The following is a 24,422-nucleotide window of genomic DNA, read 5'->3' as shown; positions in this document are numbered from 1 at the left end:
GCTTTGAAAATTACAGCCTATATAGCAATATCGCCTCGGCTGTAATTTTCAACTTACCGCACTTATATCATAATGTACTATTACAATATTTTTTTTTTTGAAACATCAGAGATCGAGACTACCTCCATGAGCTAAACGGGTTACTACCACGGATTTTTGTCATCCAAGTTGTGAAAAGAAGTTGTATAATAACCTTTAGTATAAAGTTTTTGTTTCACTATAACTTAAAAATAAATAATAAACAAACACACATAAATATGTATATACGTATATATATATTAGTAAATGTTATATTAATAGCAGATACATTAACTGCCAGAAATAAATAAGTGTCACTAATTATGAGAAGACACTGATTTCCGTAACACAGGTCTTTGAACCTAGCTCGGAAGCCAGGGCCTACAATGACATGTAACTTTTCTGTTTAAATAAAGAATTTATTATTATTATTTACTATAGTTTTAAACCTCGTGAAAGGCAAATGTTTGTGGCACTTGTGTTTACATATCGCATTACACTTCTTTCGCTTACATATCGTGCAGTGGTCATGGTGTCCAGTTGCCCGATTCAGAACTCTTCGATATTTTAACCGAGTCTTTCGATTGGATATCGTTGTCGAATCTAAGGGCGCTTTCCGCGCTATTCAGAACTTTCGAGTTCAACGTTCGATTTACATTCGGATACGATATTATTATCCAACAGCGTTTACGGAGTTAGTCGGTCAAATAGATTGTAAGAAAAATATAAAATCGTTTTATTTACTTTTTTAAGACCTTAAAGGTCTAACGTACCTAGTATAGGAATGCATTAGTCTTGCATTAAAATAACTTAATAAAATTTATTAAAATCGAGATTTTGTTTAAAATATTAAGAGTTTTCCATATTCCTATTCTTGCTTTGTAAACAATAGGACGTTCGGCGTAATCGTGCGCGTGTAGTCATTTCGGTTCGGTTTTGAATACGTCACTTTGGCGTTCTATTCGAGTGTTGTGAATAAAAATGAAAAGAAATCGTACGATAACAAATCTAATCAGTCGACAACTGAGCTATCGTAAGCTTCTGAATTGACCCCCTGGGCACATACTCGTATATTCGAATATTGTTTTTTTTTATAATATTGTCGCTTTGTGATGAATGATTTTCTCATTAATAATTATGAAGTATTGCAAGATAAGGAACAACCTGAATAACCTCAATGTAATATAAATCAAATTGCGAGCAATACAGCAGCCATACCCACAAAGAACGTTTTCGTTACCCTCGATAAAACCCAAACAACAACTATGTAATAATAACCTTACGTGTGATTTGAACAGCCTCCACAGTTCCCGAGGGTACTCCACGACTAATGGAAAAGGGAATAATACTCTAGCTGGCGTCAACATACCAGGTTCTGAAATTATTGATTACATTGAACCGCATTCGCACCAGTTTGGGACGATGATGTAACTATCTCGTGCATAAATAAGGTAATGCGGTTCGCTACAGCAAATCGTCGCACATCTCGTTAAGAAATGCCTCACCGGGCTCTTCACTGACCTAACGGATCTAGCCTGGTAGGGGCCTATACTCAATCCAGTTATCGAAGGGAAGACCAGCCCGATATATAACTAGACGTAACATAAAATAACTATTAACTTGACAAGGTTGTAGTGTAGTAATGTATAAGATTATTGAAAATCAATAGACACACATAGTGTTTCCCACAAAAACCTGCTTATTCAAATTTGTAATACCAAAATAATAACAAACAGATTCATGTCAAGCTTATCGTATACGTAATTGGATTACAAAGGTGAAATTAGTGTTCCTTCAGCTGATATTTAAGAAGTATATAATAATAATTCTGCGTTATAAATAGAAAAAGTAGTAGTATATAGTAGGTAGTAGCCACAACACAATTTTAAGCGCTTCTGCAGCGAATAACTTTTGTCCCAGCCCAGCAGCACCCCGCCGCATATTTCTCTCACGAGGCAGTCTTGAAATGCAAAATATCCTTTCTACAACTAATAGGTAGGTGTTAGCCAGATTAAGAAGTGACAAAAGTGTACGGTCTTCGGGTTACGTAGTGCACTCCAATAGAATAGAGAGAATCAAAAAAGATTCCTGCATTAACTATATCCTACGTCAACGACAAGTGCAAAACTTTGCAATCGTATGAAAGTGGACTGAGATTTTACGAAACTAGATCATTTATATTCGACGTAAGGCATCAGATATAATGTTTTTATTTAAACTGATTCATGGTGTTCTTGATTGCCCAGAAGTTTTGTCTTGCGTCAAATGGGAAGTCCCACATCCAGGTAGTCGATTGTCTAATCGAAAAACTTTCGATCTGCCGCTCTGTGGAACAAATGTCGGCCAGTGTTCTCCTATAAATGGATCCTTATATGGAGATTAAAATTTGTTACATTTTTGGGTTCTCTTGCCTCAGCAAGGAATAACGTGCACAAAGCACTTTATGATTTGCGAGTTTTCACTTTAAATTCTGCTTTTTTCTTTTGCGTAATTAAATGTATGTTTAGGAAATGAAACCATTTTTCCAGATTTAAATCGCGTACCTATATTTGTTTTTTTTTTGGGCCCGAAACGTCGGTTTGTTTGAAAAAACAAATATACGCGATTTAAATCCGGAAAAATAGTTTCATTTCCTATGTGTAACAATCGCGAAAACCTAAGAACTCGATAAATTTATGTTTTCTGTTCGCACGTTATTAGTGATGTATGTTGTGTCCACTAATATGAGGAACTGTACTGCGCACTGTACATACGAGCTTGTTGTGTCATAAACTGTGTATGTTTCAAGTTGTGAACCAAAGAAATTTAAAAAATTTAGTAAACATTAAAAACAATCTAAGTAATTAAATTGTGAACTTGTTGAGTGAAGTGCTGTTCGTCAGTGTGACTTGTGTCGGCAGCGATGATGTCACGCGTTGCCATGTAGCGCGGGAGCTACGTTGCCGCTCCGATGTTTGTGGCGTGCACGACAAGAAAAGTAGGTAATTCTAATTGTTTGGTCAAACTATAACTTTTTTTTAAAATATTTATTAATTATTTTTTCGTCAATGTTTCTGCCTTTTGCGTCTAATCATTTCGGTATTTCGTACGGACGTACTAGTTATAAATCCACTCAATGTGTACTACTTGAAGTTTAAGCAAATACATACACTCTGCCTATTTCGATGTCTGTTAATTATGTACTTAACTTTTACAAACACGAGAATTTAATGTTACATTTATTATTTACACTTTTACAATTTCAACGTGTGCTTACCTAAGTAAGTACAATCAACAACACATCAAGCTTTTGTTCGAATATCGCCTCCAGTGCAATGGAACAAAACCCGTCAATGTGTAGCTTGACATACGCACGCACAGATTATAAAATGCGATAAACGCAATGATTTGCAACTTGCAAATTGTTGTTTGACTCTGCATCAACACCGTTTGACGACGCAAACCTGTATTAGGTGTTAGCATCTAGGGTATGTAACTTGTATCTTAACCAACTGTCACTTATTTTCAAATAACCATAAGGTTCAACAAAAAATATTGAGCAGTAGATACCATGTATCGCATACACTTACTGTGATTCACCGTACAAACACGATATGTACATACCTACAGTAGTTGTATATGTGATACACTCTCCCACTAAAACACAACACATAAATGGCATTCGATTTCGCACTATATTCTGTAAAGTATTTGCAAAAGTAGCAAAATGAAGCTTTAGTATACATATACATACGTTATTATTCTAAGTATACATACTACTTATATCGAAATTGATCTAATTGTACCTAACTACTGTTCACAATTTATATGTAACACATTACTATCATTCTACACGTGGTCCATTTCCCCGTACAATCTTGTACAAAAAACGGCAAATTATGGATATTTCAATGCCATAAAACTATTCAAATTCAAACAAATGATATTTATTGTCATTACGACTGGCATATGGCACCAGCAATAGTGTGAACTCGGCTTTATGTATAGTATGACGGCTGGCGTTGGCGACAGTCTGTCTGGTGCGACCAGTGGGTTCTTGTGCGAGCGGGACGCAACGCGCCCGATGCCGCTTGCCAGAGCACGACACTAACGACGAACTACTATTTAATGTTAACTACCGTTGTCCCTCTTGCTCTTATAGTAAAATACATGTTTGAGAAAAGCAAGTAACACAGCATTCTGGGCTCTGGGGTATAAGTCAGCGCGCCTTTGAACAGGTTCCCAGTACTCATTCGACAATAGAAAATAAAATTTCTATTTGAATGGGCAAAAAAACTGTTAAAAACTGTTGTTAAGTACACCTGGTAATGTGATATTGCTAGAATGGAATGTCTATTTTATAGCCCTATCGAAAGCGTCGTGCTGCTAAAGATGATTGTATGATGTCAAGTGACGATGACGAGACGAACTAGTTGTTCGTCTGGTGGTAAGCGACACGCCTATCCATAACAGTCGCAGTGCCACTCAGAGTTCTAGATCGCAAAGATCTGACACTGCCATGCCACTGCGCCCGTTACCCTCCGACATAAGTCCACATCTCCCATTTGCCTGTTTCACTAGCACCTTTACCCTTCACAACCGAAATGCAAAAACGCTCATATCACTGCTTGCCGGTAGAAATAGGTACTTTAAGGTGGTACTTCCCTGGGCGAACTCTTTCACATGGAACTCTACTGCTATTAGAATCTAGCTCAATCAAATAACTTTTCCACAATATGTACCTACCCACTTTTATTTAAAAGTAAAACAAAAGAAAGAAGTACATAACAATAAATTTAATGATATTTCACATTTGTAGGTAATCTCGTCATCTATAGTTTCGTAAGTATTTGTTGGAATGTCGCCAAATAGGTGAATGTCTTTGAAAGCAAAGAATGAAAATGGAGATGTGTCCAGTCAAATTTTTATCGTGGAACATGACACGTGTAGATGGTTAATACAACTCAACACAACACGTAATCTGTCAATAATTCTTTTTAGCAAGTGTCGAAATCAAACAGACCGATTGGAATAATGAGCATGTAACAAACAAATAGGAGGCCCCGGCTCAACAGCTAATTATGCGATGCGACGCGAGTTGCCGCCTCGTCTCACCTACACCCCGCACCCCGCGTCCCGCTCCCCGCCCCGCGTCCCGCGCCCCGCGCCCCGCTGCGCCGTGATGTGCGTGGCGTGGCGCAAGCGAAGCGGCAACATCGCATCGCCTCGCACTCGCATCGCATCGCTCCATCGTCGCTCTCGCTCTCTTTCGCTCAGTATCGCTTCAACATCGTTTGAGAGCACTGTATTTTTTCGCGCGAACCTGTGCAGGTGCCCTTGGGAGGTCCTCTAAATCGCTTTGTTAATTCACTTCACAAACATGGTGTGCTATCGTTACCGCTCTTTGATGTAATTAGCGAGTGGAGGCCGAGCAGCGACGGCAGACGAACAATCAAGGTTACCATGAGACAATTATTATTTTGTTTTTACATTTAATTAATTTTAAAGTCTTGTCTTGTCTGATTTTCACATCCACTATGTAATTTGTTACTTGCTTAATAATTGTCACTCAATTTTAATTGCCTGCCCTCGCTCTTTTAAAATGAGTAGAGAGAGAGATATATACCTGCCCACGTAGGGCGACGTACAGTATAAAACAAACTGTTACCTACTTTAAAATGAAGAAGACTTCCACATTTGGTATTCCCACGAGCGCTGCGAGTTCTTAAAGCAGATGCCGTTTGTCGTTTATTCATCATCACTAACTTTAACCCCGAATGAGGTTAGTGAAGGAGCTTTATTTCTCAAAAATAATAGAATTTTCCCCAGAAGTGAGAATTCGACTGTGAACTGGCAACCGGTACTATCTCAATTTTGACAACTTTACATAATGAAGAAAAAACTTATTAGCGTCATTTATATAGCACCTGGTTTATTAAATAAAAATACGTAGTCTTTAAATTTTTATTATACTTGTTATTATAAACAATGGACTTTTTTGCAACGCTGCGGAGTATGAAATAGTATAAAATGATATTAAAAATCTTTAGAAAATTGAGAGGTTGCCAGTTCACAGTCGAAATACAAGACGACTGTACGCTGTACAGTCGCGTGCAATAAAATGTAAACGTTCACAAAATTTCAAATATATTATGTAAATATTACATATTTCAGAAACAAGAACTTTGTGTTGTGTTCAAAAATACGCGTAAAATCATGACGCCGCCCGTTTTAAAAAAAAGGTATACATTTATTTCAGAGAAAAGTAAAGAAACTACAATCAGTGGAAAGTGTCTTTTATGTACGTATCCATATAATTTTCGTAAATATTTATACAATGCATTTCCATTAAAATGTATACAATTAGGATTGTGATTTTGTCATAATTATGTAACCACTTTTAAAACTATGGAATGTTATATTCTAGACATATAATTGTAATTTAAAGTAAATATGTTAGCGCCAGTTGTTAACTTTTGTGTGTACTTTGCAAGCTCGGGCGGCAACAACGTCAGTTTCATTGGGTTAAACTAATCTTCAATTTTTTTGGTGATAATCACAGTGATCGAAAAAATCACAGCGTAAATGAGATGAATTTTACAGTGTTATCGTGTTAAATTGTGTAACTGCGGACACAATTTATTTTCTAAATATAAGGTTTTGAAAATTTGCTAACAAAACTCGATTATAAATTTTTATTGAATTGTTCATTGACCTAAATTGGTATTCAATTATTTTTTTAGAACAAAGATCCTTGGATTCGACTCGATTATTCGATTACTTGGTATCGATAATATAATAGATTATGTAAAAACAAAACTTTTGAAAATGTCTATTGCCAATAAGCTATTCTGTTAGGAATAAAAGAATAAGATCTTTCTTTTTCTTGTATTTTTAACAGGATAGAACGTTTCTGAAATAGTACTAATTTATATGCAATATAAATGAGTGCCACCTTAAAGTATTACCTTAAGACCTAATTTGAGTTCATAAAAAAGTTTTGAATGTTATAATAGAAATACAGAGTGATTAAATTCTAAATTAGAGCGTTCGTATAATGCACACATGACTTGATATTTAAAAAAAATACTTTCTTGGTAATAAAAGTTATTGTCGAAAAAGTAGTTTATATTTTACATTATGAAAATTGAAAATTTGCAAACAAAATTATACATTACAATTTTGTTTGCAAATTTTCAATAACCTGCTATTTGTAAAATAAATTGTGTCCGCAGTTATAATAATTTATCATACACTAAACATTTATGCTGCATCTCACTTGTGCTGAATCACAAAGACAATTAATTGGACATGGGGTCCCTACTTGAGCACACCCCGGACACTCCATACGACAGTCGAAAATTACCTACTACTACTAAGCAAGGCGCTATCTGCACACGCGCAAATGTGTGCGTGAAGTGGCAGGGTTACCCATTACTTTCTCGTACTATTACGTTACGTGGTCAGAGCGGCAACATCGCGAAAATTCTAAGGTCTGTTCTAATCTGTTATCTATAATTCTATTATGGAATCCTAATAATTACACATGTTCATTGCGTAGGTTAAATACCTACGATATCGATATAATATTATATTTATCGTTAATTCACCAACTAAAATAATATTGAAGATTTATTTAAAAAATATATTAAAAGCACTTAAAATGTTATATTTTGGACAGGTACCTTTAAATAAAATAACCAAAGTATTTGGAATTGCGTGTCCAAGTTTATCATTATCTACTTAATAATTACGTAGGTATATTCACTACGTACAATTTATCGGCAATACAAATTTAAAATTCAAGAACCCTTGTCTAGCTCACGAAGTTATGGTATCTTATTATATTGATATAATAAATCTGTATTATAATACAGATATAATATATATATTACTCTGCACTAAAGAAAACAATAATTGAATGAGTCTCTGACATACGTTTTCTACTTACTTCGTTTCATCTTTCAAAAAACGAAAGAAACTCCTCCCTTTATTCCGTTTAGATGATTATAAACAACTGTACACAGCACAATTCACTAACACTATAAATAGTAACGTTATATATAATGTCGTAATGAATAAATTAAAACTATATTCAAATATCAAAGCCGTCTGAGTGCGAAAACGGCTCGCCGACAGCCTTGTTCTCGTTCGGTCAATGTGACCGTCAATGTGCGGGGCGTGGTGCGCTATCTAAAGCTAGGGAGGGGCGGAGAGTGTCCGTTCTCGTTACTTCTTTGTTCTCTGACTTGAGACTGAATGCCGTTTGTTCAAACATTAATTGTCCGAAAACCTTTACTGGATTGTCCATTCCACTATCAATATCAATAATATCGACTTTAATTTGTTTTTATTGTATTTGTTCTTTTATTGACATTGTTTTGTTGCACTGTTTTTCCAATATTTGTGTGTAGTTTTGTTTTTCAAATGTGGTTCCGTCGTTAGATTACCAGAAAAATAGCATTGTTTGTAAACAAATTTTTTTTAAATTTTTTTTATTTTTTTATTTATTTCATTAAATTGTGCTATTACATGCTCTTAATTTTATGTGCCTTTGTGTGTTTTGTCTATTTGTGCTAGTCTGGTTTTTCTTTATGTACATATTCCTGTTTTTGTCATTGTTCATATAGCATATAGCATGTTTGTTTGCTGCAGCAACAGTGTTTCATTCTGAAGGGACTCGAGGCGCGTGGCGGCGAAGTTAAAGGCAACACACATTACTCTACTACAGCAATACGTACACAATATTATTAATATGTTAATTACTCAATCTTGTACAATTTTTATTAACAACAATTTATTTTTTTCTTTGTATTCTAATTTTCATAATATTTACAATTTACTCTCATCGCGGTTTTTCTCACTCACAATATACATATGTACTCTTGATAATGTTAATGATATTGATAATTAATAATATTACTTGCCGTAATGTATTATCCACGCACAGTTTCTGCAATTGTCGTCCTGTGCTGCTCCACGTGTGGCTCAGTGTAAACGTATCTATTTACATTTTTTTTTTGACATGACCTCCAAGACCAAATTTGTAAGGTTAGGTCTATTCAATGCTGGATCTTTAAACACAGGTCACGACGATTTTCTCGTAGCTATGAGCCGTTTTGATCCCGATTTTGTAGCAATTAACGAATCTTGGTTGCCATTGGGACAAGAAGCACGTGCGCCGTCTATGCCTGGTTATAAGCTTAAAAGTATTCCGCGGCCGTTGCACATGCGCCATGGGAGGGGGGGCGGTATTGCCTTCTATGTTAAGCGGGACGTTCCCGTACGTTACGTAAAACACCCTAAGGCTAATATTGAGCAAATGTGGCTTACTACAAAAGCAAATGGTCAAAGCCTCCTTATTAGGACAGGGTATAGACCAAATTGGGTTAATGTCGATACTTTTACTGATGCTTTAACGGATACGCTACTTTATTTTTCAAAATATGATAATGTCATTTTATTGGGAGATTTTAATATAAATATGCTTCATCAGTCACATGATAATACAATTAAATTAAATTAATTTTTAAATTACATTGATCTTCTGCAAGCAGTAAATAGTCCTACACATTTTTCAACTGGAACTGAAACTCTTATAGACCTGGTATGTACTAATGTGCGACTTCGGGATGTAAAGGTTTCCAATATTACAAGGTCATTGGGTCATACAATGATCATCGTCACACTTTTACTTAAAAAAAAATTGCCGCCGAAGTCCGTTACTTATAGACCCATTTCAGGTATAAATCTTGATAATTTTAACTGTGATTTGGACTCGATCGACTGGGAATCTATCACCACAACGCCTACCGTGGATGCCACGGTGGACAGACTTAATCATTACATCCTTTCTCTTTTTGACTTATATGCCCCGTTCAAGAATATCAACATTAAACGTCATCATTCATTACCTTGGATTACTGACACAATCAAAATGATGAATCTACGTAATGATGCTCTTGACAACTATCGCCGCACTAAGTCAGATGCTCATAAGAGATATTACAAGGATCTTAAAAGTTTTGTAGTTAGTATCTCCAATGAGAAGTCTGCTTACTTTCATCACCTGGTGAACTCACAGGACTGCGGCAGTAAAAAGTCCTGGAAGAATTTAAGGGAAAACATTCTAGTGGATCCTGGTAGGACTGACCACTTTCCAGACCATTTCAGTGATCCTAACGTCATCAATGCTTACTTTCTGGATCTGCTCGGTTCCGGCAAGTTTCCTATCTCGGAGTTGGAATCGTTTAGGAATGATAGATTGAATGATGCGTCGGTTCAATTTTGTCCAGTTTCGAAGGCTACCGTGACTTCATTCATCATGTCAGTAAAATCTAAGCTATTGGATGTGATGGTTTCAGTAGGGAAATGATCTTACTTTCTCTTCCACGTTCTTTAAATGTCATTACAAGTATTATAAATAGGTCAATCACAACAGGTACCGTCCCAAGTCAGTGGAAGCAAGCGCTGGTCACGCCTCTCCCAAAAGTCACTGATCCCACTGAGCTCAAAGACCTACCTATAAGCATCTTGCCCTTCTTATCTAAAATTCTTGAAAAGACAATTCTCTCTCAATTTGTCAAGAACATTGAAGCTTCCTTCCTTCCTTCCTTCCTGCTCTTCAGTCGGGATTTCGTAAGGGTAGAGGCACAATTACAGCCCTACTAGATGTGTCGGACAACATACTTGCCGAACAGGAATCTGGTCGAGGTACGATCCTGACGCTGTTGGAATTTTCACGTGCGTTAGATAGTATTAATGTTGCTCTTCTCATCGCAAAGCTGTCATATTATGGCATGAATGATTCTGCGGTACAGTGGTTTGAGAGTTACGTTGGAGTACGCTCGCAGGCGATCAGGTTGTCCAGGCCGGACGGAGCCCGTGTTGTTTCAGACTTTCTTGCGGTTAATCGGGGGGTATCGCAAGGATCTTTATTGGGACCAATACTGTTCATCATTTACAATGCTGATTTACCTAGGGTGATTAAACATTGTAGGTACCATTGTTACGCGGATGACGTTCAGCTATACATACCAGTATACTCACATAACCTACATGAAGCGCAATCACGCTTGAATGATGACTTGAGAGCAATTGCTGTTTGGTCTATCCCAGCAGATCCGTACGGTCTCTGTTGGCGGGTTAAATTCATCGTGCTGTGGCTTTTACGGGAAGCTTTCGCTATCAGGCCACAAGGTGTGGAAATAATATCCCACCTCCACTTACGCTTCTCAAATTTTTTTTTTTTTTTTTTTTTTTTATTGCGACTCGACAAAATGGCTGCACCGCGCCTGATGGAAAGTGCGAATACAGTCCAGAGATGAGAGTAACGGATGGAAAACACAAATATCTTCACTCCGTCACTATCATTTTGCCGGTCTGGCCAAATGCACTGGATGTACACCAACTGATCCCTGAACGCGATTCGCAAAAGCGTTTCACTGTGGAGGGTTTTCCGCCGTGTGTACTGTGGTCGCTATCCAGTCGCCACAGAGCCTACCACAATGCTAAGCAGATGGACACTTGTGACGCCCTCGGTCGCCTCTTACGACCCCCACGGGCATGTATGGGGAGGCGACAATGTATTCTTAAGCCGTCGCCCCACGGCACAAATCTAAGTCCACCTTCAAAAAGCATTTGAGGGAACGTATTTTTGAGAGGCAAAAGCTGGATAATTTGCAGCGCTTTGTATAGCGAGGGCTTCTGAAACACCAATTTGTAATATTTATAATAATTAATTTTTTGTCCTATTTCTTTGTTATATCTTTTTTTTGTTTTTTGTCCTATTTCTTTGTTGTATCTATTCTTCATTTTTGTAGTTGGTTTTTTAAATTTCATGCTTGCCACACCCGTACGCTCCCTTAGACGCTCCCACCGAAGCTCCCACCGACGCTCTCACCGACGCTCCCACCGACGCTCTCACCGACGCTCCCACCAACGCTCCCACCGACGCTCCCATCGACACGTTAACACTGACACACAACTACACTAAAACTCACTGCACGACTTACACATTACTTACACATTGCTTTTTGCTGTTGATGCACCATGTCGCGTTACCCTCTAGGCGATAGCTGAAAATCAGTGCGTTCTTTTTGGGCAACACCTGCACTGAGCTATGGCCTGTTTGGCTTGCTGCAGCAATAACTTGCTTTTTAATTAATTTGTATTTAAGTGGAAGACTGTTGTCTCTGCCTACCCCGATGGGAAAAGGCGTGAAGTACATGTATGTATGTAGATATATGTTGTTTATTGTGTATATTTATTTGATTTCTTGCCTTTTTGTTATTTTGTACGTTTTGTTTTGCGTTTTTTTTTTGTCTTCTTTTTTTCGTTATTTGTTGTTTCGTATCATTGTGTGTGCTTGTGGAAAGGCAATAAACGTATTCTAACTATCTATCTACCTCTATCAATTAAAAAATGGCTTCATTTAAATAAAACTCTCCTCGATGAAAAAGTGGGGCTATTAAACATTATTATTCGATACTTACCCTTTTATTACCTGACTATTTTATTAGTCATATAAGTATAGAAACTGAAAAGGAAGGTTATGATTTGACGGAGCTTGTAAATATGTCTGTTTAAGTACCACATGTGTGTTCTCACAGAACCTAAACTACTTAACCCATATCAACGTATTGCTCATGATTTTCCACATGTCACAGGTTAGACATTCTTCCATCCGATGCAATCCCATTTCTGCTGCTTTTAAAAATATCATTTTCTTTCTTAGACTGCGGAGACGGTAGGCCGCAGAGAATGTAGACGGGTAGAAATCGGGAGACACGACTCCAATACCATACTTTGGGGTAGGTACGTAGCAAAGTTTAAAACAAAACAAAGCAATCACCAGCGAGACGAGAAAAAGTCTTAGAGGCGGAGGTCTATTTATAGGCGGACCCCTTTCGTGGAAATTGCTTCTTCGACGTACATCGCCAATATGGTCATGTGCAAGAGAAATTCGACCTTTAGAAGATCAATCCTCAACCACAGATAAGTCTGTCGACATGATAAAACCAGTAACAAAAATGGTCAATAACTGACAAATCCATTCCGAAACAAATTATTATCCTATAGAAAAGTTCCGGGAACCGCCCTGTATATTTATAGTAAATACGGAAATTATTAATAATTTGATGCAAATGAACAGGCAAAATTTAATGAATAATGAGCACAGAGTCGAATAGGAACTTACCCACATTAAAATGATCAAAATGTTACTCATAGTGAGGTTATTTATTTGTTTTGATTCTGTCAAACCCTACAAAACATAGTGCAAGTCTAGTTTTAATAATAATAATAATAATTAATTTATTTTCTTAAAACATGGTATAACAGAAGATATTACAAGAGGCAGTGCCAGTACAAACATGTTTCGCATATATTAAATAGCATGCAAATGTCTAGTTATACATATAATGTCAATCAGACTACCACAACACAATAATACAAAAATGTCACAAACAATCTTCAAGACAAAATCTTACATCTCATTTCCTGTCAATTTTATTTTATTTAACCACTTGTACAGCTTTGTTTTAAAGAAAGTTAAGTGTAGGTAATAGTTTAATCTCAAGTGGTATTTTATTATATATGTCAACACACATTTTTAAACAACTTTTACTGTACTGTTTTACTGTATTTAGCAGTCATAGGAATAGTGTCAAGTACAAGTCTATTCGTGTTTCTGCTGACTCTAGTATTCACATCACAGGCTTTCTGAGACAAATGTGTGTGTTTTCGTACAAAGATACAAATTTCGTATATACATATATAATGATGGTAGTGGCACCAGACCAAGGCTCTGAAACAAGGGTCTCCATGTTTCATCCAGCGGAATTCCACAAATTGCTCTAATGCATTTCTTTTGTGCTACAAAAGCTGTTTCGATCTGTATATTACCCTATACTATAAGACCGTAACGTAATATGGATTCTACATAGGTACGCCCTACATGTGGTTATGACAGCTTTCTTTTTTTTTTAATTTTTCTTCTTTCTTATTGTTTATATTTTTCAGCTATTTTAAGGCACGTACAAACTTATTGATTCTCGAACATACATTCACGACGTGAGTTTTCCAGTTCAGTTCTTGATCTGTGGTTACTCCAAGAAATTTTGTGTGGGATACTTCCTCAATTGCATCGATATTAAAATTGAAATTAAATTTAGTATGTCTCGATTTATTAAATTGTTATAATTGATTTATTTAAGTTAATATTCAGATTATTTGAATGTAGCCAATTGATTATTTCAACACGCCGTGTGTAACCGCTCTTTAGGGTCATTTTTGCGTACAGGCAATGGCGGCTGCGGTCAGTAGCAGCCACTTGCAGCTCGGCTTTTCTTATCAACCAATGAACTTAAAGGCCCACTTCATATTTTCATTACACACAAAAGGTTTTTCCAAATAAAAGTTGATAAAACCATTCCTACTTTAAACTCGGTTTGCAAACGAAACGGCTTAGGACGTCTTTAACTTTGCTGATGGTACGGGGAATCAGCAATATACATAGGACATTTGGCTGGTTCAATATACGACAAAATTTTATTTGATATGAAAAACGAAATATTATATTTTACGGTAGCACTTATTTACGAAATAGTCGGGGTTTTCGAATTTCGTCGCTTTGTTATCGAGGGTGCGACATGTCCAGAACTAGCTCCTGAAATGTAATTGCATCATACTTTTGTAACAATAGATTTGTGGGTACCTCGTTGGAAAGAGGCACGGGCGCGGCGTCGGCGACTTCATTGGAGGTGGCGTGATGACATCGTCGGCAACTCGTGAGTACCGCGAGCGACTCATAGACGAAGTGAAGAAGTTTCCCGTGCTGTACGACACGCAGCACGAAGCACACCGCGACATCGACGCGCGCGACCGCTGCTGGGCCGACATCGCGCGCCGCCTTGGTGCCAATAGTGAGTGAAACAACCCGTCACCTTACTAACGAACCTTGGCCCGCCTGTGATCACGAACTCAACTAATTTTATACACGTGCGTCGGCTTTCAGGTGAGCTGCTGAAGCGCGAGTGGAAGATCCTGCGCGACTCGCTGCGACAGTCGATGAAAAAATGTCGCAAAGGAGCCACCACGAAGGCCGGCGCACCCTGTCGCAAATGGCGATTCCACGCGCGCATGGCATTCGTGTTGCCGTATATGACCAGGCGGTGCGAATCTACTTATTTACTGCATTTTCACCATTTCCCCCGAATAACCCACATACGTCTCGCAGTTAGATATGGGTCTACCACATCGTCGTTGCTTACCCAACGAGCTAAGTATATTATGACGATTATGGCCTTGGTTCTCTGTCGGAAAACGTCATTTAACCTATTGTGCCGTGTCCCTGCCAAAATCCGACCTGCTCCGTTTGGCAAAACCTCATCAAGTCGTTTGGTGAGACAATTCGTAATGACTCGAGAAAACAGCTTGTAGATGTTCCTCAAGAGTGAACTTTTGTTGCTCTTTGTCGCACTAATCGCTTAGTGAGAGTTCTCCGGCCCCCGTAGTATGCCGCGTCGATAAAGCTATTATACCCACATTTAATTCTCAAATTCAAGTATATATACATTTTTAAAATTTTATCACAATAGCTAACATGGCGAGCCCGTGACATCACGTTTTTATATCATCGCGAGGGCCGCGACCAATGACTGGAAAAGATTAGCAGTGCCAGACATGGTAGCACAGTGCCAGACATGGTAGCACAGTGCCAGACATGGCTGCAAGGTCACAGCTGATTTTAAAACATTTTAACAGTAATTTGATCGCCGTAAAAACTGATCGCGACAAACGAGATGAAAAGAAATGATAAAAACAAATAAATTGATATAGAGAATGAATTATTGGAAAAACTTGAGGAGAACATTTTTACTACAGTTCAATGAATACATGAGAGTAATTAGAAATACGTAAATAATAAATAACGTAATGTAAAATATACACACACAGATATACACAAACAGAAAATACAAAAACCCGACATTTTTGTTTCATAGTTTTCGCGGCGATGATTAAACGACAAAGACTATTCTACGTAATTTCATATCATTGTCCTTATTCTTCAAAATGTATGACAATAGTTCATTACCAAATAAGCAAACTTAGATTTATCAACTGAATTAAATATTGTCAAGGGGAGGTTTATCACACATATACTGCCATTCTTCTGATTTTTAAGGTACACCTATAGTTGCAGCAAGTAGTTGAATTCAAAAGAACAATAGACGTTTGCCAGGTTTTTTGAAATTTTAATTGTAACATTTAGTTTTAAAAAGTGACCTTGAATTGATTACATCAATATCTAGAGTTCACACGGACGAAATCGCAGGTACCTACAGCTAGTTTTCCTATACTATTGCTCTAAAAGTGATATTTTCTATAGCATTAAACCATACGGAAGGACATTATTCTACCAGCCGAATTAAACATATTAGCCAGATGTTTTTTTATGTTCAGAACAAATTATTAAAAAGAAAAATAAATAAAATATTTATGAGTTTGCTAAATTCATGAATATGCGTAATGCGTACTTAGCTAAAGTAATTATAAATAATAATAATGAAAAGAAACTAGGCAAAAGAAATACTAAAAAATTCAGTCAAAATAATAAACTATTATGAAAAACTATTGAAAATATTACGTATACTAGTAACAATAACTCCACCAACACAGAACTGACAAATTTGAAATTGACTCCCTTTGCCTCTGCGGATTATGTAAATAAGTTTTTTTGTTAACATTGGCAAGCAGCACTCAGCAAATACAAACGCCGAATGATGAACTGAAAACTTATCTCAAAAACTTACCAACCCAAATCAACTCCTTTGTTCTCTTGCATACTGACGAAGATGAAGTAAACTGTATAATTAGGGCTCTAAAGTCGAGTAGTACACTTGGTTGGGACAATATCCCTAGTGCATTTTTAAAATCTCCAAATTCCGTAGTTGTTCTCATTATTACCTAAGCTGCCAACCTCTGTTTTGACAAAGGAATTTTACCGGCATTTCTTAAATTGTCAACTATAACTTCTGTGTATAAGGGTGGAAACAGCGACGATGTCAACAATTAAAGGTCTATATCTGTATTATTAGTGATGTCCGAAATACTGGAAAAATTACTCAATTAAAGATTACTAGACTATTAAAATAAAAACAATATATTGTTTGGAAACCAATTTGGTTTTCAGCGTGAAAGATCTGTGGAGGATGCAGTAGGTAATCTCCTTGAGTTCTCTGGTTACAGAACAACTTAACAAACGAAAGAAATGTTTGTTAGTATTTTTAAATTAAAAAAAAACGTTGGACACCGTCTCTCTCCCCATACTGGTACACAAATTAGAAAAGATTGGTATATTTTATTTTTATTATATGGTACAACAACAGATAACAGACTACAAATAATACTAGAACTATTACATATATATAACATTATAAATCTGATATCCAATTATAATTGTACACAACAGTTGATAACTGCCTCCGTGGCCGAACGATTACCATGCCGGTTTGCCACGCAGAGGTCCCAGGTTCGATTCCCGGGCCGGGAGAAATAGATGTATGGCCTACAATTATTTCTCTCGTGAGATTGGGTGTAATTTGTGGTTGTCTATGTGTGTGTCCATGGCACCCGCGGCACGGTTTCCCTAGTGCGGGGCTATGTTGAGTGTGTGCGTTATTTATAGTTATGGAAGAGGAGTGCCCCTGACACAAGCTTGATAACCTTAAAAGAAGGTACCATCCACTGTTAATGTAAAGTTAACTGTATTACTGAAAGAAACATTGTATTATTATTATTGTATTTATTTTAAACTCTCGCCTCTCCCAAGGCCTAAAAGATTAATTTTGAATTTGGAAATGGGAGAGGCGGTATTTCCCGGCAATGGCACAGTCGGCCGAGGTCAGGGACTCAGGTCCAGGAATGGGCGAACAATACGTGCCGTATCGAGCAGGACCGCCTCCTGCATTTGTGCTGGAAGCGACAGGCCACAGAAATCCAACCGCCTCAAGCTGTTAGAAATGCTGACTGGAATTATCCCACTTGCGGACAAAACAATTGGGATTATTTCAGTGGAGGCCACATCCCAAATTATCTCGTGCGCCAGGTCGAGATACTTCCGGCGTTTCTCGGTGTCAGCTTTCACGAGACCCTCGTCATGCGGGATGGTGACGTCCACAAGAAATACCCTCGACTGCGATCAATCCCATATCACAATATCAGGCTTATTCGCAAGAATAGTCCTGTCCGTGATAATATATCGATCCCAATAGATTTTGGTGCGGTCATCTTCGAGTATTGGCTCCGGTGAATACTTGTAATATGGCAACCTCTGTTGCACTAGTCCGTACTTGAGAGCGAGCTCTTGGTGTAATATTTATTTGGCTGCCTGGTTGTGTCTGTGCAAGTACTCAATGTTAGCAAGAGCGGAACAACCAGAAACAATATGCCTAAGTGACTCTCCGGGACGGCCACATGCCCGATAAATGTCTATTGTGCGGTCCTTTAGGATATATTTCCGATAGTTCCGCGTCTTGATAACCTGATCCTGTATTGCACGGACAAAACCTTCGGTTTCCCCAAAGAGGTCCCCGAAACGCAGCCAATGTAGGGAGGCTTTACGATCCATAAAAGGATCGTGGAGTACCTTAAAGAACCTCCCATGGAGCTCCTTCTCTTTCCATTCCTCTTTGAAGACGCGCTATAAGGTGTTTGTCAATAAGTGCAAACACTACAGAATGTCTATAAATTAAATATATCTAAAATAAACTTAAGAACACTAGTTTTTAGAGTATTAATAGACTTTACTGGATGTGTATAGAACAATTTTACTAAAAATAATCAGTTGTTCTACAGATAAACTTAAAATAAAGACTATAAGAGTAAATCTAAAGAGAGATTACACTTAATTAAGTTGTTTGGTATTAAGAAGGTGTTAAAATTTTGACTTGAGTGAAATAAGTCTTTAAGAACAATTTCTTTTTTCTAAAACCATTTATAGAGAACTATTATCTAACTCAATATCATATTAAGACTGTTTATAGATATAACAGTTTTAAGGCGTATAAAGTGTGCTCCTTAGGAGGTGTCAAGTAACGCCTCACCATGGAAAGAATGCTAAGCTTCATGGCTGCATTTTTGCCATAGACTGTAAGGAACTGCCGAAGTTCAAATCGGACGACAGGTCTATTCCGAGTAGCTGAAGATAGTCGACTATCGGTATGGATATATCACGAAATGTCGGAGTCAGGTCAAAGTGACTCTGTTTTATGGAGAATAAACGCGCCTGCATTTTGGTAGCGTTAAATTTGACAAGATTGGCATGGATCCAATCGGACACTGCCTAAAGTGTCAAATTCAAACTATTAACCATGGGCTCTCGACAAGACTGGATTTCTTCTTCACGGACCCTTGCATTGGTCAAGTACATATCTACAACTGTGCTGTCATCATCATACCCGAAGCTACCTGGATTTACCATATCGTTGATGTGCAGCAGATAGAGAGTTGCGTACAGTAAAGGAACCCTGAGGGACTCTGGCATCTATCGCCGGATATTTTGTAGGGTAGACTCCTAAGACCACTTGAATCGAACGCTCCCTCAAGAAATCCGAGATCTAATTGCAAAGGTCAGAGGAAAGCTCTTAAGAGGGAAGCTTGTTTAAAAAATTAGCGTGCCAGACCCTGTCAAAGGCTTTAGAAATTTTCAGACACTGCAAGTGCTTCGCAAGAAGCATACACAAGAAGATCTCCTCGTCTTACTGGCGATCACTGAGGAGGTCGTTGTCTTCAAGTTACGGCAGGAGACGGTTGTTAAGTAGATATACGCTCCATAGTTTTGCAGATTATGATAGTGACTGGGATAGGTCTATAGTATCGAGATATAAGACAAACTACTTAGATTACAAATTTGTAATCTGAGACAAACTAACTCAATTATTTGGAGTATTCGGTGACTGAGACATGAAAAGAAAGCATATGTCAAAAATGTGCTTCAGTTATTAATACAATAATTACATATTATTTGCGTTGTTTATAGTGTTGAAGATGTGAAAAGAATGATAAATATGAAAAAGACGCCACTAGAATAAAGTTACAAATTTATGAACTAACAAATGAATTTGACTTATTTGTTTTAGCCGGTAGACGTATAAATTTAAATGAATGATGTTGGATTTTGTCTTATGTTATGTTGGTCTTCTTTTAAGATAAATAAATATTACAAAGTTCTACAACGATCATTTCAACGTCAGGAACAGCACTGACCATTTTTTTGTTAGGATGTTCAGTCATGGGTGGCCAATGACCAGAGACTCGCCAACGCTTGGAATGATTCACAGGAGCGAGCGGCCAGTGCTCAGAGACGGCGTCAAGCTCGACGCCGAACCCGAGCCGGCCACGCCCGAGCACGAGCCCGAGGGGGGGCCCGACGAGGCGCGGCCGCGGGGCGCGGGGGGCGCGGGGGGCGCGGAGGGCGCGGCGCCGGGCTCGCTCGAGCTGTTCTTCGCCAGCGTGTGCCAGAGCGCGCGCCGGCTGCCTGCGCACGCTCAGGCCAACCTCAAGCGCCAGGTCCAGATTGCAGCCTACTCAAAAAAGAGTCATCAAAATCGGTTCACAATTTATTACGGAGTTATCGCGTAACATACATAAAAAACGTACAGTCGAACTGAGAACCTCCTCCTTTTTTGAAGTCGGTTAAAAATAATTGATATTAGTATGTAAAGTAGAGAGAAATAAAAGAATAACTTTGTGTTTTTTGTCTATAGTGAATTTCTTTAGGAATCGTGTTTTCACACCGTATAGTAAACAGTGTATTATATCCTCAATTTTACTACACATTTTGTCCAAAGTGATCGATTCAACACTTTCACTGTTATGCGGAATTAACCAAAGCCATTTGAGGTGGGATAGACTCTTGATAAATACGAGATGATCTTCTGAGAGTTCTACCCACATCTAGCGGGTTTGTTATTTGTGCAATTTGGCAAGTATGATATAATAGTATTATTTTTCCGAAGTAAGTACAAACTTTGCTTCTGGGCGAGTTTCACAAAGGTTGGCAATTGCATTGTTAACTTATTTCATCATAATGGATTATTTGACAGTGCAATTTGGTCACTATTTGAACTTAACGATAATATTTACTAATAGGTAGTTACGCTGTGTTCATTATATGTTTGAATTTTCTTGTAAACATATTATAGGTATTCACCATTTAAAGTAATTACTTCCAAACACTAATGAAAAGATTATATATATACTTAGAATAATAATGCATAGAACATTGGCATAGAATGACAGTTTCATATCAAACGAACCGTCACAAGTGAAGCAAAAACCAAATTCATGTAGGCGTAAGCAACTTGTATCTATGCTCGTCGGCACGCACACAAATATACAAATAATGATGCCATGGAATAACATTTCCCTCAAAAGTGGGGAAATTGTATCTTGCTTAACTCATCATTAAGTTAAAGGTGCCTACAGATTTGCCCGACATTGTCGATCAGGTGCCTACAGATTGGCTCGATTTTGTCGATCAGGTGCCTACAGATATGCTCGGTTTTGTCGATCGTTACTGTCGATCGACAATGTCAAGTGACAAGAATTTTCAAAAATTTATTTTTGGTAATCCTTATGGAAATGGCATTTATATCTGAATACACGATGACGGACACGACTTTTCAAATAAATGCAATATGGGAATCGTTTTCGAGGTATTCGATGTGCTCATTACGAATATAGCATTTATTTCTAAATCCAAGATGGCGGACACGAGTTTTCAAATAAATGCAGTATGGGTACCTATCATTTTCGAGGTATTTGGGGGTGCTCATTACAAATATGACACTCATTTCTAAATCCAAGATGGCGGGCACGATTTTTCAAATAATGGCAAGTTGGATATCGATTTCGAGGTATTTGGGGGTGCTCATTACGAATATTGCTTTTGTTTGAACTGTCGTGTCTGCCATCTTGGATTTAGAAATGAGTGCCATATTCGTATTGAACATCCCCAAATATCTCGAAAACGATAACCAACTTGCAATTATTCGATAAATCGTGCCCGCCATCTTGGATTTAGAAATGAGTGCCATATTCGTATTGAGCATCCCCAAATACCTCGAAAAGGATACCCATATAGCATTTTTTTTAAATCGTGTCCGCCATCTTGGATTTAGAAATAAATGCTATACTCGTAATGAGTGCCCCCATATATCCCGTAAACGATACCCAGAATCAAAATCAATTATTAATTAATATTTCATAAGTAAGCATTATTACACTAGAAATCGTCACATTGGTTAAACTCTACCGCTCATTCGTAACGCAGATTCCCCTGAGAAATATGAGCAAGAAACTCTAGGGGTTGCTCTTTGTAAACGACATTTGTACGCATTTATCTTGCAGAAATGGAGGTCAAATGCACACTTACATTAGAATAAAAAAAATCTGCAGCCATCGCCATATTGCCTATTCTCAAAAAATGACGTAATATAATTATTTTGAAACAGAATAGCAAAATTGGGAGAAAGAAATCCGTTACATTGCAACATTTTCGTGTTTTGTTGCAACGAAATTAATTTTCGGTTTTAGTGAATATTTATATAAAAATACAAGTTAAAACGCGTTACTTCCTTGTGGAATGTGATGTTAGTATCTATTTTATGTTTGTCTGACGTATTTTTCACACATTTACCGCACATTTCGTCATTTTTAGCTAAAATTCTGTACCACTGGAATGACAAAGCAAAAAAAAACTGGAACTTTTGCAGGTGCTGGAAGTGCTGCTGCGGGCCGAGGAAGACTGGCGTGCCACACCCCACGCCCTGGGTGACGGGGACGTCAACGACTCAAAGTCGGACGTCCACACATATTGATCAGCATTGGTTGCAACGCGCCTTCAAATCTTGGGGAAACAAGTGTACCACAGGCCGCCGCTGACACGTCTTTACAGCAATTTGTATGAAAACCGAGTTTGCCACATTTTATGTATCCACCATGAGACGTCACAAGAACTATTTAGTGATGGGAAACCTCCTTCCGCGCTAAATCGATTGATTGAACGGAATACACGTATTCCATTCAATTAATCGATTCAAGTATTCGTGGATTACAAATAGTCGTGAAATATTAATTCAGTAGAAAAATACCAAAACAAGATAGTTATGTTCTTTATTAAAAGTTATTTTAAAAAAAATTATTACTTAATCATTTCAACTTTAATTTTTAATCAACTTCAAATATTAATATTATTATCCTCGAAATAATATAAAAGCTTATTATATAACTGTTTTTTCGTAATAGAAAATCTTATCGATTGACTTAAATAATGAAAACGCACGTCAATATATGAACTTGCAACTGCCTTAATTAAATTTACTAGATGGTATTGGTGAATGGCAAGACAACTGAAAATGTTACTGCTGACAAAATATCTAAAATCTTACTATAGTAACGTAAGGTTTACTTAATGTCGGCCTCGTGTAAAATTTTTGTGATTTGATCATGATTTCTCGGATTTCTAACTCTGCTACTCTGCATATTTGGATAGCATCTTTGGTGGGATAAACTAGATCATTTTCGTCGTTGTTCTGAAGCGTAGAAGCGGCAACTAAGAGTTTTTCGATAGATTGATTGAACGGCATACGCGTAAACACGAGTATTCCATTCAGTTAATCGATTCTAAATAGAATATTTGCTGTTCAAGTATTTGTTGATTACAAGTAGTCATAATATTAACATAGTAGAAAAATACTAGAATAAGATAGCTTAGTCCTTTAATTTACTTTAAAAAAAATTCAGACTTTACTTTTTAATCGACTTCAAATAACAAAATTATTGTCCTTCCAGTAAAATGAGCTTATTATATAACATCTTTTTGTAATAGAAGATCTTATCGATTAATTTAAATAATGAAAACGCACCTCAATATATGAACTTGCTACTGTCATAATTAATCTTACTAGATGGTTTTCTGTTGGCAATTGATCAAATTGATGAATGGCAAGACAAATGAAAATGTTACTACTACCAAAATATGGTAACATCTTATTAATCAAAACAGGTTTACTTAATGATGGCCTCGTGTGAAATTTTTGTTATTTGTTTATTATTGCTTGGATTTCTAACTCTGCATATTGTGATAGCATCTTAGGTGGGATAAACTAGACCACCTTCGTCCTCGAAAGCAACGAACTCCTACGTATGACCAACTCCATGTTTCTGGAAAGCCAGCGCACTGTTAATTCTTTGCATATATTTTTTTGTGTTGCTCGTAATAATTAAATAATAGTAATAATTAATCAGTAATTATTTGCTCACTATATTCGGACATTCGAGGCCACGTGCTGCAAAATTTATCGAAATTACAGATACTACTGACGATAGATACTACAAAACTGAAAAAAAAAGAAACGTTA

The 24,422-nt window shown here is 37.3% G+C and overlaps 1 protein-coding gene across 3 annotated transcripts; it reads left to right on the top strand.

The window, feature by feature from the left end:
- Nucleotides 1-5,145: 5,145 nt before the first annotated feature.
- LOC113231409 lies at nucleotides 5,146-23,010 on the top strand. Of its 3 annotated transcripts, none has more exons than XM_026465718.1 (5): nucleotides 5,146-5,454; nucleotides 14,702-14,921; nucleotides 15,014-15,170; nucleotides 20,340-20,568; nucleotides 22,776-23,010. In XM_026465718.1, exons 2-5 carry the CDS (start codon nucleotides 14,768-14,770, stop codon nucleotides 22,878-22,880), a joined length of 645 nt encoding a protein of 214 aa, XP_026321503.1. In that variant the 5' UTR covers nucleotides 5,146-5,454; nucleotides 14,702-14,767; the 3' UTR covers nucleotides 22,881-23,010. The 3 variants fall into 3 exon arrangements, with proteins under 3 accessions (XP_026321503.1, XP_026321502.1, XP_026321504.1); XM_026465717.1 differs by lacking the exon at nucleotides 5,146-5,454 and adding an exon at nucleotides 5,707-5,779; XM_026465719.1 differs by lacking the exon at nucleotides 5,146-5,454 and adding an exon at nucleotides 12,778-12,813.
- The last annotated feature ends 1,412 nt before the right edge of the window (nucleotides 23,011-24,422 follow it).

The sequence above is a fragment of the Hyposmocoma kahamanoa genome, unplaced genomic scaffold, assembly GCF_003589595.1.
Source record: "Hyposmocoma kahamanoa isolate Upper Pololo Valley unplaced genomic scaffold, ASM358959v1 65, whole genome shotgun sequence".
NCBI lineage: Eukaryota > Metazoa > Arthropoda > Insecta > Lepidoptera > Cosmopterigidae > Hyposmocoma > Hyposmocoma kahamanoa.
Note: the sequence above shows the minus strand (reverse complement) of the source record. Positions and strands in the feature narration are given on the sequence as shown.

Coding starts and splice junctions, on each gene's coding strand:
- LOC113231409 (XM_026465717.1), top strand. CDS start 5,732: ATGCCGTTTGTCGTTTATTCATCATCACTAACTTTAACCCCGAATGAG. Junction 14,922..15,013: donor GCGCCGCCTTGGTGCCAATA/GTGAGTGAAACA, acceptor GTCGGCTTTCAG/GTGAGCTGCTGAAGCGCGAG. Junction 20,569..22,775: donor AGGCCAACCTCAAGCGCCAG/GTCCAGATTGCA, acceptor GAACTTTTGCAG/GTGCTGGAAGTGCTGCTGCG.